General features: G+C 43.1%; 1 protein-coding gene across 1 annotated transcript in view; it reads right to left on the bottom strand.

Annotated features, from left to right (window-relative positions):
• Positions 1-281: 281 nt before the first annotated feature.
• LOC128735109 (uncharacterized) overlaps positions 282-14121 on the bottom strand; it is a 125064-nt gene continuing 111224 nt past the window's right edge. The window contains exons 2-6 of the mRNA XM_053829603.1: positions 9943-10036; positions 9452-9882; positions 8974-9267; positions 8464-8907; positions 282-406 (exon numbers count right to left, since the gene is read on the bottom strand). Coding sequence (XP_053685578.1) covers positions 282-406; positions 8464-8907; positions 8974-9267; positions 9452-9882; positions 9943-10036 — 1388 coding nt within the window. The remainder of the gene's footprint in view (positions 407-8463; positions 8908-8973; positions 9268-9451; positions 9883-9942; positions 10037-14121) is intronic.

Below are 14121 nucleotides of genomic sequence, written 5' to 3'. Positions count from 1 at the left end.
AGTTTTTTTTCATATCTACTTATAAGCATCGAGCATAGGAGGCTGTGAGCTAAAAGCTCCGATGGAACGGTAAGGAAAAAAAGCGAGCACACAGCCACATCGACACATTCACGTTCATGCTCAGGCATACATACGCACATACATGCACACGTACACGCGCACACACACACACTCACACCACTTCACGAACCTAAACAAGCAGGAAAAGCGCAATCCCACGTGCCACACTAATCATACTTCGTCTCCTGCGAGCGAGCGCACGGAACGATTCACGATTTATATTACAACCGACTGGCACCATCGCCGTCGTTTCGAAGCAGATTCCGCACGACGGCACAAGTGGAGGGCGCCAGGATTCGCAACAGCAACAGCAGCAGCATCCAACCGCAGCAGCAACCGCCAGCATCTGAAAGTGAAAAGAAAAGATGAAGGGATCATTCCGTTCAGTTGTTGACATTGGGAAGGAAAACCGGCTAACCCACTTAGTGAGCCGGTGGAGTTTTCTTTAACTTTTCCACATAATGAAAAAGGCTTTAAAATTCTGTAGCTTTTCATAACCTCAATCTCCTACGTATGCGGGTAGCGGCTTAATTTTATCTCCCATTTTGAAATGACTTGTAAATCGTATCCCGCTTGTACTGTACATACTTGTAGATAGATCCCTACCGCCGCCGCCGCCGTTGTTGACGAGAAGGTGTCATGTTTACGAAACGAAGCCAAACCCGCACAATCGTCGTTCTTCTGGAAAAGGGCTGATAAGAATTTTGATTTCATCTGTCAAACCGAACGACGCGACGTTCATCGTCGTTCGCCTGCGGTCAGTCAGTCAGTTATTCAGTCTGTCAGTCAGCTCACTTGACACGATCCAATTTTGATGCAAATCTTCCGAAAACTTAGAACAAACAAAGAATCTAGTAGTGGAACTGGAAACTTTCGCCTAATCGGAAACTCCACACGGGGCTGCTCTCTTGGGATTAGTTGAGCGTTTTCAATCTCTAGTATTCTTGAAGGCAGCAACGACGTTGGTTGGTGCGGTGACGATCCTGTCAATAATGATGCTGTCGATGGAGATGACGACGACGACGACGATGATGAGCTGCATAATGAAAGTCAGGAAAAACTTTTTCCTCCTCACACGCCACCAAGTTAAATACAATCAACTATCAGCGAAATACTGTGCTTGGGGGGGGGCACAGTGGGTGGTAGGAACGACTAGAATGTTAACTTGCCAACAACGTGCTCACGTTCGTTACAGTTTGGAAAGTTTTTTTGATGAGTGATTCGTGACTTCCGAAAATTAGTGGTGATCGAGGATGCGAGGCTTCGAAGCACATTCGCGAAAAGGCTGGAGGACCGCCGCGGCGGATGCCGGTGGCCAAATAGGTACGGCAAATTAATTAGTTGTGGCCTTATTGAGATGCGAGGGGAATGCTTTTTCAACTTGATGGAAGTTAAACCGATTTCGGCGAACGATACATCGAGGATAATTAGTTGTTTGCTATTAGAGGTACAGGTTCAAAATGGTTATGCCTTCAACATTCAATCAGTTTATCTAATGATGATACAAAAGTTGATTTGGGGTACAAATTTTTTTTAACAATCAACAAGAGCATGCTTTCAGATCAGATTAGATTACGATGGTGGGTAAGAAATGGAGAGAGTTACCTGGTAGGAGCGACAAGCATAGCTCTGGCTCTCTCAAGCTCCCACCTGGCGCCTCCACGCAGATCTAGGTCAAATGATGACGGTCGATGGCCTTACCCGGAAATGCTTCAAGTACTTACTGAAGCAGCTAAGCTAGGAGGTGCGAACTAGAGCGCCTGTTCTCCAGGTGAGGAGCGGCTCACACAGCGTCTGTCTCGTAACGGGCGGCTGAATATGAAATGCTGTATCCCGCAAGCTATACCTAAGATGGCAGACCCATCAGCGGGATGTAGGTATCGCGACCCCGGTGAGGAAGTATACCGAAAACTCAATTACCACGAACAACGAAGAAAGAAATTCAGGACGGAACAATCGGTATAGGACACGGCAAGGGACAAGGAAACGATTAAGGGATAACGATTGGAAACTTGGTACCTGGAATGTCCGAACTCTCCATGAACCGGCACGGGCTGGCTTGCTTGCTCGAGAGCTGCATCAACTCGGAGTGGAGATCGCTGCTATTCAGGAAGTTCGGTGGCCAAATTTCGGAGAAAGGGAGTTCCGTGCAGTAGACCCTATTGCAGGCACTTTTTTCAAGTACCACATCTACTACAGTGGCGGTAAGAAAGCTGAACATGGAGTCGGTTTCGTAGTGTTGGGAAAACAAAAGCAACGAGTTATCCGGTGGAGGCCCGTAGATGACCGTATATGCGTGTTGAGGATTAAGGGTAAATTCTTCAACTATAGCCTAATCAACTTATACGCACCGACAAATCATAAATCCGATGATACTAAGGACGAGTTTTATGACAGGCTTGAGAGGACCTACGGAGAGTACCCAAAACACGACGTGAAAATCATCATCGGAGATGCAAACGCGCAGATCCGGAGGGAGGAATTCTTCCGTTCAGTTATTGAAAGACATAGCCTTCATCTGTCGACCAATGATAACGGTCTGAGGCTCATGAATTTTGCCGCGGCCAGAAGAATGGCCATCTGTAGAACCTACTTTTCACGTTTGAATATTCGGAAACACACCTGGAGGCATCCAAATGGAGACTTTAGCTCTCAGATCGGTCATGTCTTGATTGACGGTCGACACTGACCACTATCTCGAAGTGAGTAAGATTCGCGCAAGGCTGTCGAACACGACGAAAGCTCGCACTAAGAGGACGCTGCGTTTCAACTTCTAGTGGTTAACGGCAGACGGCGTAGCAATGGAGTACGCCAGGAAGCTTGACCAACGAATCGCAGAACAGCAGGTAGAAGGAGAAAATATAAATGGGCTGTGGAGGAACATCCATGGTGCCATCGAAACAGCTGCGAGAGAGATGGTAGGCACGACGCGTGGAAGACAGCGTAACAGCTGGTTTGATACCGAATGCCAGAGAGTGACAGATGAAAAGAACCAGGCCAACAGTCGCATGCTCACTGCGGCAACACGTCAAAACAGAGAGAGGTACAGAGAGACTAGAGCTGCAGAAAAAAGAATCCATCGTCTAAAGAAACGCGAGTACGAGGAGCACGTGCTCGCCGGTACAGAGGAGCAATACGCCAGCAACGACACACGGAGTTTCTATAAAACGATGAGATGCAGGAATTTTGCCATGCCGGTGATGTGCAATGATAGTGCTGGCAACCCGCTTACCGACAAAACGGCGGTAGCAGCCAGGTGGAAGGAGCACTTCCAGACACTGTTGAATGGAAAGGTAAACGCGGAGATCAGTAGGGACAGGATAGGAATTGTAAGCGATGGTCAAGCTGTGGAGCCACCAACACAGGAGGAGGTCAAAAAGGCAATCAGTGAGCTGAAAAACGGTATGGCTGCTGAGAAGAACGGTATCCCGGCTGAACTTCTAAAAGCGGAGACCGAGCGACTGTACGAAGCAATACACCGGATAATTGTCAGGATCTGGGAGAAAGAACAAATGCCGGAGGAGTAGCTGGAGGGCCTCATTTGCCCAATTTTCAAAAAGGGACATCGACTGGAGTGTAAAAACTATCGAGGAATTACATTGCTCAATTCTGCCTACAAGGTGCTTTCCCGTATCTTGTTCTGCAGATTGAGACCGTTAGCGGAGTCCCTCGTCGGCGAGTACCAAGCTGGTTTTCTTGAGGGTCGCTCCACGACGGATCAGATATTTACCCTGCGTCAGTTGCTAGACAAGTTCCGGGAGTACAACTTGCAGACACACCATCTGTTTGTGGACTTTAAAGCGGCGTACGATTTAGTTAAACGAAATCAGCTGTGGCAGATAATGCTAGAACATGGTTTTCCGCCGAAAGTAGTTAGACTGATTCGTGTGACGCTGGACGGATCCAAATCATGAATTTGGGCCTTCAGGCCCTTTAAAAAGGAAGCGGCGAGATTGGGACTTACCATTAACACCGCCAAAATGAAGTACATGGTTGCTGGTGGGGAACGTGGGAGCCCAAGTGGTGTTGGTGCCGAGGTGGAGTTAGATGGGGAACGATATGAAGTAGTGGAGGAATTTATATACCTTGGTACACTCGTAACAGGTGACAACAATGTAAGCCGCGAAGTGAAACGACGAGCTGCAGCGCGAATCGGGCTTTCTACGGATTACGTAGCCAGCTGAAGTCCCGTAGTTTGCTAATTCGCACAAAACTGGTGCTCTACAAAACACTAATCCTCCCGGTGGCCCTTTACAGACACGAATCATGGACGCTAAAGGAAGCTGATCGGCGAGGGCTTGGGGTTTTTGAACGTAAAATTCTGCGATCTATACTTGGTGGTAAAATGGAAAATGGAGTGTGGCGCAGACGCATGAATCACGAGCTGTACCAAGTATACAAATATGCTGATATAGTGAAGGTAGTGCAATGTGGCAGGCTACGGGCGGCTGGACACGTGGCCAGAATGTCCGATGAAAGAGTAGCCAAAACTATTTTCAGCAGAGAACCAGGAAGAGGCCGTAGACTCCGAGGCAGACCCTGCACCCGGTGAGTGTGTGCTGTGGAAGACGATGCACGTTCAGTTGGTATTCGTGGGGATTGGAGAACGGCAGCCCAGGACCGACGGTACTGGAGGACCATAATTCGTTCGACGCAGGTTCGGTAACGGACCGTTGCCACTAAAGTAAGTAAGTAAATTCACCTCTAGGCTCTCGCACGGTATCAAAATCATCTTTCCGGGCTCACGGAAGAATGGTTATAACTTATAACTTACAACTTGTAAGATGCAATGGAGAGTTATAGGAAAAGATGGATTTTTATCAAAATTAAGTAGAAGTGATGAAAATTAAGCATAGCCGAGTAACTGTACTGCAAATAAAATGTGATTAATGGTTCTTTTTTAGGTAGGTAAACAGAAATAACGAACATTTTGCTTGCGTGGGACCGACGCCGGGTGACAAACTTTTACTGTGGTAGCCAATTTGGAGACAACAAGAGAAACGAAAAAATACGTCACCTTATGCTCCCAGTCAGTTTGTACTTTATACTCTTCAATATAAACGCACAGCAGGAGAACGACTGTTGGTTTCTCTGCAGAGGCCACATTGATTGCAGGCGGCAGCGGCGCAAACGGCAGATGGACTGGATTCAAAAAACTGCCAAATGATCGTCTTCCAAGCGCAAGTTGAATGCAGAGAGCGTACGCATTCACGCAGTCACAGTCAACTTGCTATCCCTTTTAAAGCTTTGGGTGCGATACGAAGAGCAAAGAATGGAAAAGAACGGGACTATCATCGCGAAATCTCACATGCTCAAATGCATCGTATAGCACTGGAAGCAGCCCATGAGCCTTTTAAATGTGTAGCGACGAGATTGAGAAACGAAGTACATGATCGTTAGCAGGGAATGTGGGAATCCAAATGGTGTTGATGCCTAGGTGGAGCTGGATGGGGAACGATATGAAGTAGTAGAGGAATTTATATACCTTGGTACGCTCGTGACATTTGACAAAAATATATGCCGCGAAGTAACACGACGAATCCCAGCTGTGAACCGGGCTTTCTATAGATTTTATAACCAGCTGACGTCCCGTAGTTTGCAAATATGACCAAAACGGGCATTCACTAATCACAACACTAATCCTTCCGGTGGCCCTTTACGGTCGTTAATCAAGGACGCTGAAAAAAGCGGATCGACGAGTACTTTAAGCGTAAAATTCTACAATCTACACCTGGTGGTAAAATGAAAAATGGAGTCTGACGCAGACGCATGAACCTGAACCATGTATGAAGCTGTATAAATAATGCTGATATGTAATATTTTGATATAGTGGCGGTAGTTTAAAGGGGCAGGCTACGGTAGGCTGGACACGTGGCCAGAATGCCCGACGAGAGAGTAGCCAAAAAATTTTTCAGGAGAGGCCGTAGACTTCGGAGCAGACTCCGTTTGAAATGAATGTGTGCTTTCGAGGAATTCGAGGGGATTGGACAACGGCAGCCCAGGACCGACAGTACTAGAGAGTCGATAGCGGACCGTTACTACTAAAGTAAAATAAGTAACAGTTAGCGGTAGAGTGGAAGGGTGGGTTATCTGCCAGATCTACAAGTAAGACAACAACATCGACTGTGAAAACTATCGTGCGAGCATCGGTCTCAACGATGCCTATTCTACCATATCATCGTCTACTGGTTGTCATCGATTGCGAATAGATTAATGGAAAATTATCAGGCTGGGTTCGTTGAAGGATGGTCCGCCAAGAGGCAGAATACAAACCAAAAATTAGAGGCTTCAGTGCACACCAGTTGATAAACGAAATAAGTTGACGAAAATACGTAAATAACATGACACAAATTCTTACACAAATACACGCTGATGACCTCCAAGTGCAAGATCCTCCAAAAAGGCTGTTAATACAGAACCCAAGCAACAATTTGGGTTTTTATTTCACTCTTATGATGGCATTTAAGACTAAAATTAGTCTTGAAGACCACCATAAGAGTACAATAAAACTCACATTGTTACATGGGAATGAACGGTGACTGAACAATATATCAGACTAAAGCGCAAAGCAGAGAAAATTGGGCTCGGGATAAAAAGGATGAGTTCAAGATAGTTGAAAAGCATATCTCCTTGATTTCCTAGTGATGACGGCGAAGGGTGCCCTTAGCCGAGACAAGAAGCGCAAAACGGCAAAATCATGCGCCTGTTCGCGAGTTCCAGGAAATCCTTCAGCTATCAGTTTCTGGTCAAACTGTTCGTCGCCGGCTTGTAGCACATGGGTTGAATGACAAAGATGACCGTCCGGAAGCGCTGATTTATCAGCAAGACAAACACAGCCAAACGGCTTAAGATTGCTACGGAACATACTAATAAGCCCCTCAAATTTTGAAAACGGTTCTCTGAACGGACGAGTCAAAATTCGAGCTGTTTAACCGAAAGCGGGTGAGGAGCTTCAGTAGCACCACATCTGAGGTCGATGATGCTTGAAAAGGGGGTATTTTCGTTAGGTAGAGTCGAGAGCCGAGTGAAAATCGACGCAATAATGCGGGCATATTCGAAGAAATCCGAAAGTTTCGCTAAACCAGATGGGCCTTGAAAAAATGTTCGTACTTCAGCAGGACAACAAGTAAAAGCATACTGTTCAGAAGACCAGGTCTCTCTTCCGGTCTTATCGGAATGACCTTCACAAAGCCCGGACCTCAACCCACTCGAGAATTTTACGTGCGATGGTTCATGCCAAAACTTTATGACAAAACTGCACAGAAGGAAAAAATGAATCTCACCTTCGACGTAAATTAAAATGTATTTAAATCAATAAACCCGTTACAAAAATCACATACATTTTTTCCATTAAATAAAACGTAAATAGCCTAAACTTTTTTTAAAGACATATTTTTACATCAAGCCAAATGTAATAAGTAAGCCTACATGCGTCAAACGCTACGATATTTTATATTGTGAAATAACACGTAATTTCATAAGATTTGCGATGTTCCATATATATGCATATCAAAAGACGTAAATTTACAAGATTTTTAAGATTGTGGTGTTACCAATAAAATATAACTATTTTGAAGCCCTGAAGTGTGTCTGGAAAAAGTTGGATCCATAACACCTAAAGAACCTAGTAAAGAGCATGCCAGGGGTCCTGAAGATTAAAGAAGGACAAATTAATTATTAAAATGTTTTTCTTTAGCTTTAATCTAGCGCCATATTGAAGTGGGCACATTTTCTGTCAGTGGTATTTTTTAATACAATTTGAATTTTTCTCTTTTAGTGAAATCCGAATTAAGTAAACCAATGGATTCAGTTTCGGGGATGAAGCAGGCCATTCTTCTGATGATATGAAATGTGCTAAGTTCTCATGATACCACTCATGTGTAACTTTTTACTGACGAGAAGGAGAAGAATTCTTGATAATTTTAAAACATAAATTAGCAAACGAATCTTTAAAACATGTTCTTCTTTAGTCGTGAAAAGTAGTGGAAGTTTGATACCCCGTGAAATTTCACTCCAAACCATCAGTCGCGCCAAAATTTTTATCATGATTTTGGTACGAACCGTAGACATAGGGCCATTTCTATGGCTTATTTTATAAGTACCTGATTTTTTGTACCTTATCCAGAAGTTAAATTTCTCGATGACATCAATTGAACCGTCCTAAAATTTCGCAAGGTTTGATTTTCTTCAAGTAAAAGTTATCGTTTTGCGTCCATGATTGCAGTGGCACAAAACATAAAAACTGCTCCTCCCAAATGGCAAATAATTCGCTCTCAAAAATATTTCGATAAAAACAACTTTACAAAACATACCCACAAGAAATATTTCATAAATTAACCGAAAATACTATTTGGCATCACCTTATAGTTTTATAAAACTTTAAAATGATCGAATCGCACTTACCACCAAGCGCACTTCCGCCGCTGCTGTACAGCAGATTCTCATTGAAGGGAACCTCCTTAAAGTCCAGTACGTTGGTCACCTCGTCCGACGAGGAAGCAATGTTCGGATTGGCATGTTGCACCGTTAGAACCCGGGCCGAGTTCGGCCTAAGCCGAACAACGGTCGGCTGCTGAGCGGTTCCCAAATGATGCGTTCGTCCGGCGTGGCTATCCGGTTGATTAGTTGAAGTTGATGGAACTGGAGGAGGAAGTTCCTCCAGCTCGCTCAGTTGCAACCTAGTGGTGACGCTAGCCGACGTCGTGTCGCCGTAGCTCGGTGTCACCGCGCCGGTTGTTGATGTTGAAAGTGTTTTGCTGGAGGTGCTGCTACTAATCGTTTCGAATGTGCTGCTGACTACGGGATCCAGCACGGAGTTGTGCTCGACTGCGTGTTTACTATTTACATCTATGAAAGTGGAATAAATTTTAAAATTAGCCAAGAATAATAGTAATTTTTTAGGGACTCACTAACCTATGAATACAGTTTCTTTAGTTTTGCGATACTCGGTTCCATTGATGCCCAGCACACACTTCAGTACGTCGTCCGGTTGAATGCTTTCGTACAGCACCAGTTGAATGCTGATCGAACTGTCAAACAAATCGGCTTGAGTCAACAAAACATTGTTTGTTACATTTTCCAGCTGGTGTTCGTTGATCCACAGGGACAGCACCGGACCTGGGAAAATACCATACACACTGCACAGCACCGTAACCAGATTGCTGATGTTGCTGCTGTAGTATTTTAGCACGAAACCAGTTTCTGGAACTGCCGGGAGAAAATTAAAGGCAATAAATATAATTTTGATTTCCATTAAAAATATAGAGATTCATATCAATACTAAAAGCACGAATAAACCCGCACATCCAAACATTCATAAATTGGGTCGCAATGGCAACCGAAATAGCATTTAATCTATGGTCAGCGTTATCTAACCGAGCCCACTACTCACCGACGACCAGCATCAGAGCGGACCGGGCATCCTCCGATTGGAACGTGGACACGGCGCAGGTGTACTCGCCGGTGAAGTTCTTCAGCGGTCTTATCAGTGCCAGAGCCCGATGTTTGTGCATCTCCTCGTTACTGACCGTGTAGCTGCGGTTGACCTGGTGCTTCATTGCGGTGAATCCGAGCGGCAGCCGGCGCGGGGGAATCCACTGGTAGATTAGCTTTCCGTTAAAGTACCATTTGAGCACGAAGCCCCGCTCGTGCAAATCAATCTCGTACTCGCAGTCCAGAATCAGATGCTCGTTGTGATGCTGTCGCTGCCGCTCCGAGTCCGGGTCGCGCGGTGGCGATGGCAACAACTCATCCGTACCGGTGTCCGCATCGTACCGATAGATGGCTCTGCCTGGACCACCGCCTCCACCACCACCACCACCGCTACCGGTACCGGCATCGAACAGTTCGTTGCTTTGGCTACCACCGTTGCCTCCGCTAGACTGGTGCTGCAGTTGCTGCTGCTGCCGGCGATGGTAATTATCGAGAATGTACGTTCGTGGCACCGACAGACGAGTGATTTTGACACAAGCACTGCCTGAAAATTTTTGAGAGCGGAAAAATAAATGCGGTTAGATGGATCGGTTGTCAATTAAAGGCCAAGCGAACGTGAAAATGTATAAACTCGTGCGAGTTTGAGGGTGAATGATGTTGTGGTTTATTTATTTCATGTTTTGTTCGTAATAATATCCTAGGAATTTAATGCTGGGTTGCACAAACTTGGGTGCATTAATTTAAATTTTGATCCACTTTTGATTCAAAAGTTTAAAAATAGTGTGTAGACCAGCAATTAATCCATTTATGCAATGTATTCTACTACTATGAACTCCATAATAGTAGAATTATACTATTATGGAGTTCACAGTAGTAGAATACATTGCAATAATTTCTCGTTTTTACTCATATTTTTCAAATCTGGTTATCATCTGTCCTTTCTTTGTGTTATTATTTTATCATTCCGCCTCATTCTGTAGCATTTTTCTATAATTTTATGTCTGTTTTGAAATATTTTTGTGTCAATTTAATGTAATATATGGACTATTTACGTCTGCAATTTCTACCACTTATATGTCATTTTTGTGTCATTTTCAGACTTATTATTGTGCCATGTTCATATCCCTTTTGTGTCATTTTTGTAGTAATTTGTACTATGTTGTGTTGTATCTCTGCTAGTTTGAAGTCATTTTAAAATTATGTGTCATTTGTGCAACTTTTGTGATTTTGATTATTTTGTTATTTTTAACTCAAGTTTTGCATTATTTTTATATTATTTTTGTCCGCTTGTACGAGTAAATATTGCCTCATTTCTGTGATGAACGCACAATTGCACATTCGTAATTTGTATGATGTTACTATATTATTTTACTTCATTTTAAGTTATTTGTATTAGTTTGTATTAGTTTAAGTATTGTATTAGTTTAAGGTCATTTTTATGTTATTTTTGCGCTGTGTAATGCCATTTTGATGTTAAATTAGATTCTTTATTTCAAAGGCTTTCAACCTGCGCTGCGGCTTGTTGGCCTTTTCGTTTTTATATTGATTTTTTATCGCTTCTGTAATTGGTGTCACATTTATGTAGTTTTTTTTTTCGTTTTCGCATTATTTGAAGTGATTTTTTATTAATTTTGTACCTCATATTTATAGTAATCATATTATATTGGTATGATTTTGTTATCTTTTTTGTGCTATTTTCCTTTTCTTTTGTGCCATTTTGCTATCACATTTATATTTTGTATGTCATTGTGATTTTTAGTATTATTCATTTGAATTTTATGTGGAACTAGCAGAGCCCGGTGCGAGCGTCACTACCACTTGTAACTAAATGAATGAAAATTAAATAAAATGAGTTTCTTAACTTATTTTCGTTTACTTATGTGCGACTTCAATTATCTTCCAGAGGGCGGGGTGTTTTGAACCGCTATAAAAATATTTCTTGCCTTCAAAAATCTCCACAACCCAATTTTGATTTCAATTATTTGATTAGTTCTTGAGTTATGCAGAACTTTGTGATTCATTTGTATAGGAGCCCCTCCTTTCAGAGGGGGCAGGGTCTCTAGCTACCTAAAACTACACTCAAATTTTCACGCCGATCGGTTCAGTAGTTTCCGTGTCTATAAGGGTCATACAGACAGACAGAGAGAAATTAATTCTGATAAGTATAAAATACTAGATGAGCCCGAATCTTACGAACCGGAAAATATAAATGTCTGGTCAGAATTCAGAAAACTGCGGATACATTCCATTGGCCAGTGTTTGCGAAGGTGTTTAATCTTTGTATTAGTTCTTTGAGTTCTTATATTGCATAATGTAGCTCTAAGATGTTATACATAAAAGAGTCATAGCCGGAAACTGAGACAAATAGTTTTTATGGTCGTGTTGCATTTTATTTAACTGAATAAAAACATTATCTCCACTGTGCTGATTCTATAGGCAGGCAATATGGCTCTTTAGTGTGGCTGGCTCTGAACCGTCTATTGTCTGCCGCAAACCGATTCCTATGGTCGGTGTTAAGTCAGACAGAACAGAGTAGCAAAATTCTGACTTCGAGAAAAACGCATGCAAAGTTAGCTGCATTCGAAATCATCTTCTAACTCTAGCTGTTTGCAACATTTATGTAGTCTGATTAGAGTAAAATGTTGCTTAGAAAGTTCTTGATGGTTTGCTATCATTAAGGGGAAACCGAAAGTGGATCAAAGATGGCTGGATAAATGGCTACCATTCGAAGCATGTATTGTTTTGCGCCTTAAAAATGCATTTGTATTGGCAGAGCACGCTTTCGCCATGTAATCAGTGCATCCAGTGCTGTTATAATTTCCTAAAACTTGTAAATCAACTTATCGATCTGCTATGTATCAATAAACGCTCAGCAAAACATAATTGCTAATGGAAAATAAATTTTACTGATCATATCGATCGTTACGTGTTCATAAAAGCGACCAATGTATAATTTGGAATTAGTTAATAGATATTTGGTTGCGCACATATTTCGTTGAACTAGCGATTTCCGAAAAAGCAGCAACACAATATCAAACTTTCGTCACATCAATGAGCTTTTAAAGAGCTTTCAACTTTCGCCGCATCAATGAGCTTAGAGTGAAGCAAACAAACAAAACGCAAAAGCAGGAATCAAAAACGCAATCCGATGCAAGCGGATTAATTAAACATCCTAGTGATCCTACGCATTATTCAGTTGCTGCTGTTAATTTTGATTGAATCGGAAGGTCTTTATAAAGAAAACAAACCCTTTTTCGGGATGTTTGTAGTCAGTGCGGTTGGCTGCGGATCAGCTGTTTACGTTCGCAAGCTACGCTATTTCACATATATTACCAATACTAATGTAATATTCAAATAAACGTTTAGGTTTTTAACGAACACATGAGATGTACAGTACAGTGTTTGTCGCACTAACACAATAACGTTAGCCACTTTCGGTTCCGCCTTAACTCGTTTTTTTAAAATTTTGCGATTTAACACCGACCATATGATATCGCGACAAGCAATCGAGTCAAGCAGTTGGGTCGAGCAGTCGAGTCGAACAATCAAGTCGAGCAGTCAAAACAAGCAGTCAAGTCGAGCAGTCAAGTCGAGCAGTCAAGTCGAGCAGTCAAGTCGAGCAGTCCAGTCGAGCAATTGAGTCGAGCAGTCGACTCGAGCAGTTGAATCGAGTAGTCTAGTGGAGTACTTGAGTCGAGCAGTCGAATCGAATGGTTTAGTCAAGCAGTCGGGTAAGGCGGTTAAGTCGAACAGTTGAGTCGAGCAGTTCATTCGAGCAGTCGAGTCGAGCAGTTGAGTCGAGTAATTCAATCGAACAGTTGAGTCGAGTAGTTCCAGTTGAGCAGCAGAGTCGAGTCGAGCAGTCAAGACGAGCAGTCGAGTCGAGCAGTTGAGTCGAGTAGTCCAGTCGAGCAGTCGAATCGAGCAGTTTAATCGAGCAGTCCAGTCGAGCAGCTTAAATAGCAGTTAAATCGAGCAGTCCAGTCAAGCAGTTTAATCGAGCAGTTAAGTCGAACAGTTGAGTCGAGTAGTTCAGTCCACCAATTGAATCGAGCAGTTAAGCTCAGCTGTCGAGTCAAACAGTTAAGCCAAGCAGTTGAGTCGAGCAGTCTAGTCGAGCTGTTGTATCGAGCAATCGGGTTGAGCAGTTGAATCAAGCAGCCGATTCGAATAGTCCAATCGAGTAGTTGAGTCAAACAGTTCATTCTAGCAGTCGAGTCGAACAGTCAATCCGAGCAGTTCAATCGTGCATTTAAGTCGAGCAGTCATGTCGATCTGTCCAATCAAGCAGTTGAATTGAGCAGTCGAATCGAACAGTTCAGTCGAGCAGTCCAGTCGAGCAATTAAATCGAGCAACCTAATCGACCAGTCCAGTCGAGCAGTCTAGTCGAGCATTCCAGCAGTCGACCAGTGAGGTGACTGAGAATACAACCCATTGCTACGAAAGCATGACGTCCTGTCAGGAACCTGCTTTTAGTTATCGATAAGCCTCTTATGAAGTCCGTGTCAGAGACCTGATTTTCGGTACAGACATAAGCCTCTTATATAAATAGAAGAGAAGAGTATTATTTTCCATGCAAAAACTTATGAAAAGGAAGACAAAACCGAAAGAATAATATTATTGCCGAT

The sequence above is a fragment of the Sabethes cyaneus genome, chromosome 2 (assembly GCF_943734655.1).
Source record: "Sabethes cyaneus chromosome 2, idSabCyanKW18_F2, whole genome shotgun sequence".
Lineage (NCBI taxonomy): Eukaryota > Metazoa > Arthropoda > Insecta > Diptera > Culicidae > Sabethes > Sabethes cyaneus.
The sequence above is the reverse complement of the archived record's forward strand: the minus strand, read 5'-3'. Positions and strand labels throughout refer to the sequence as shown.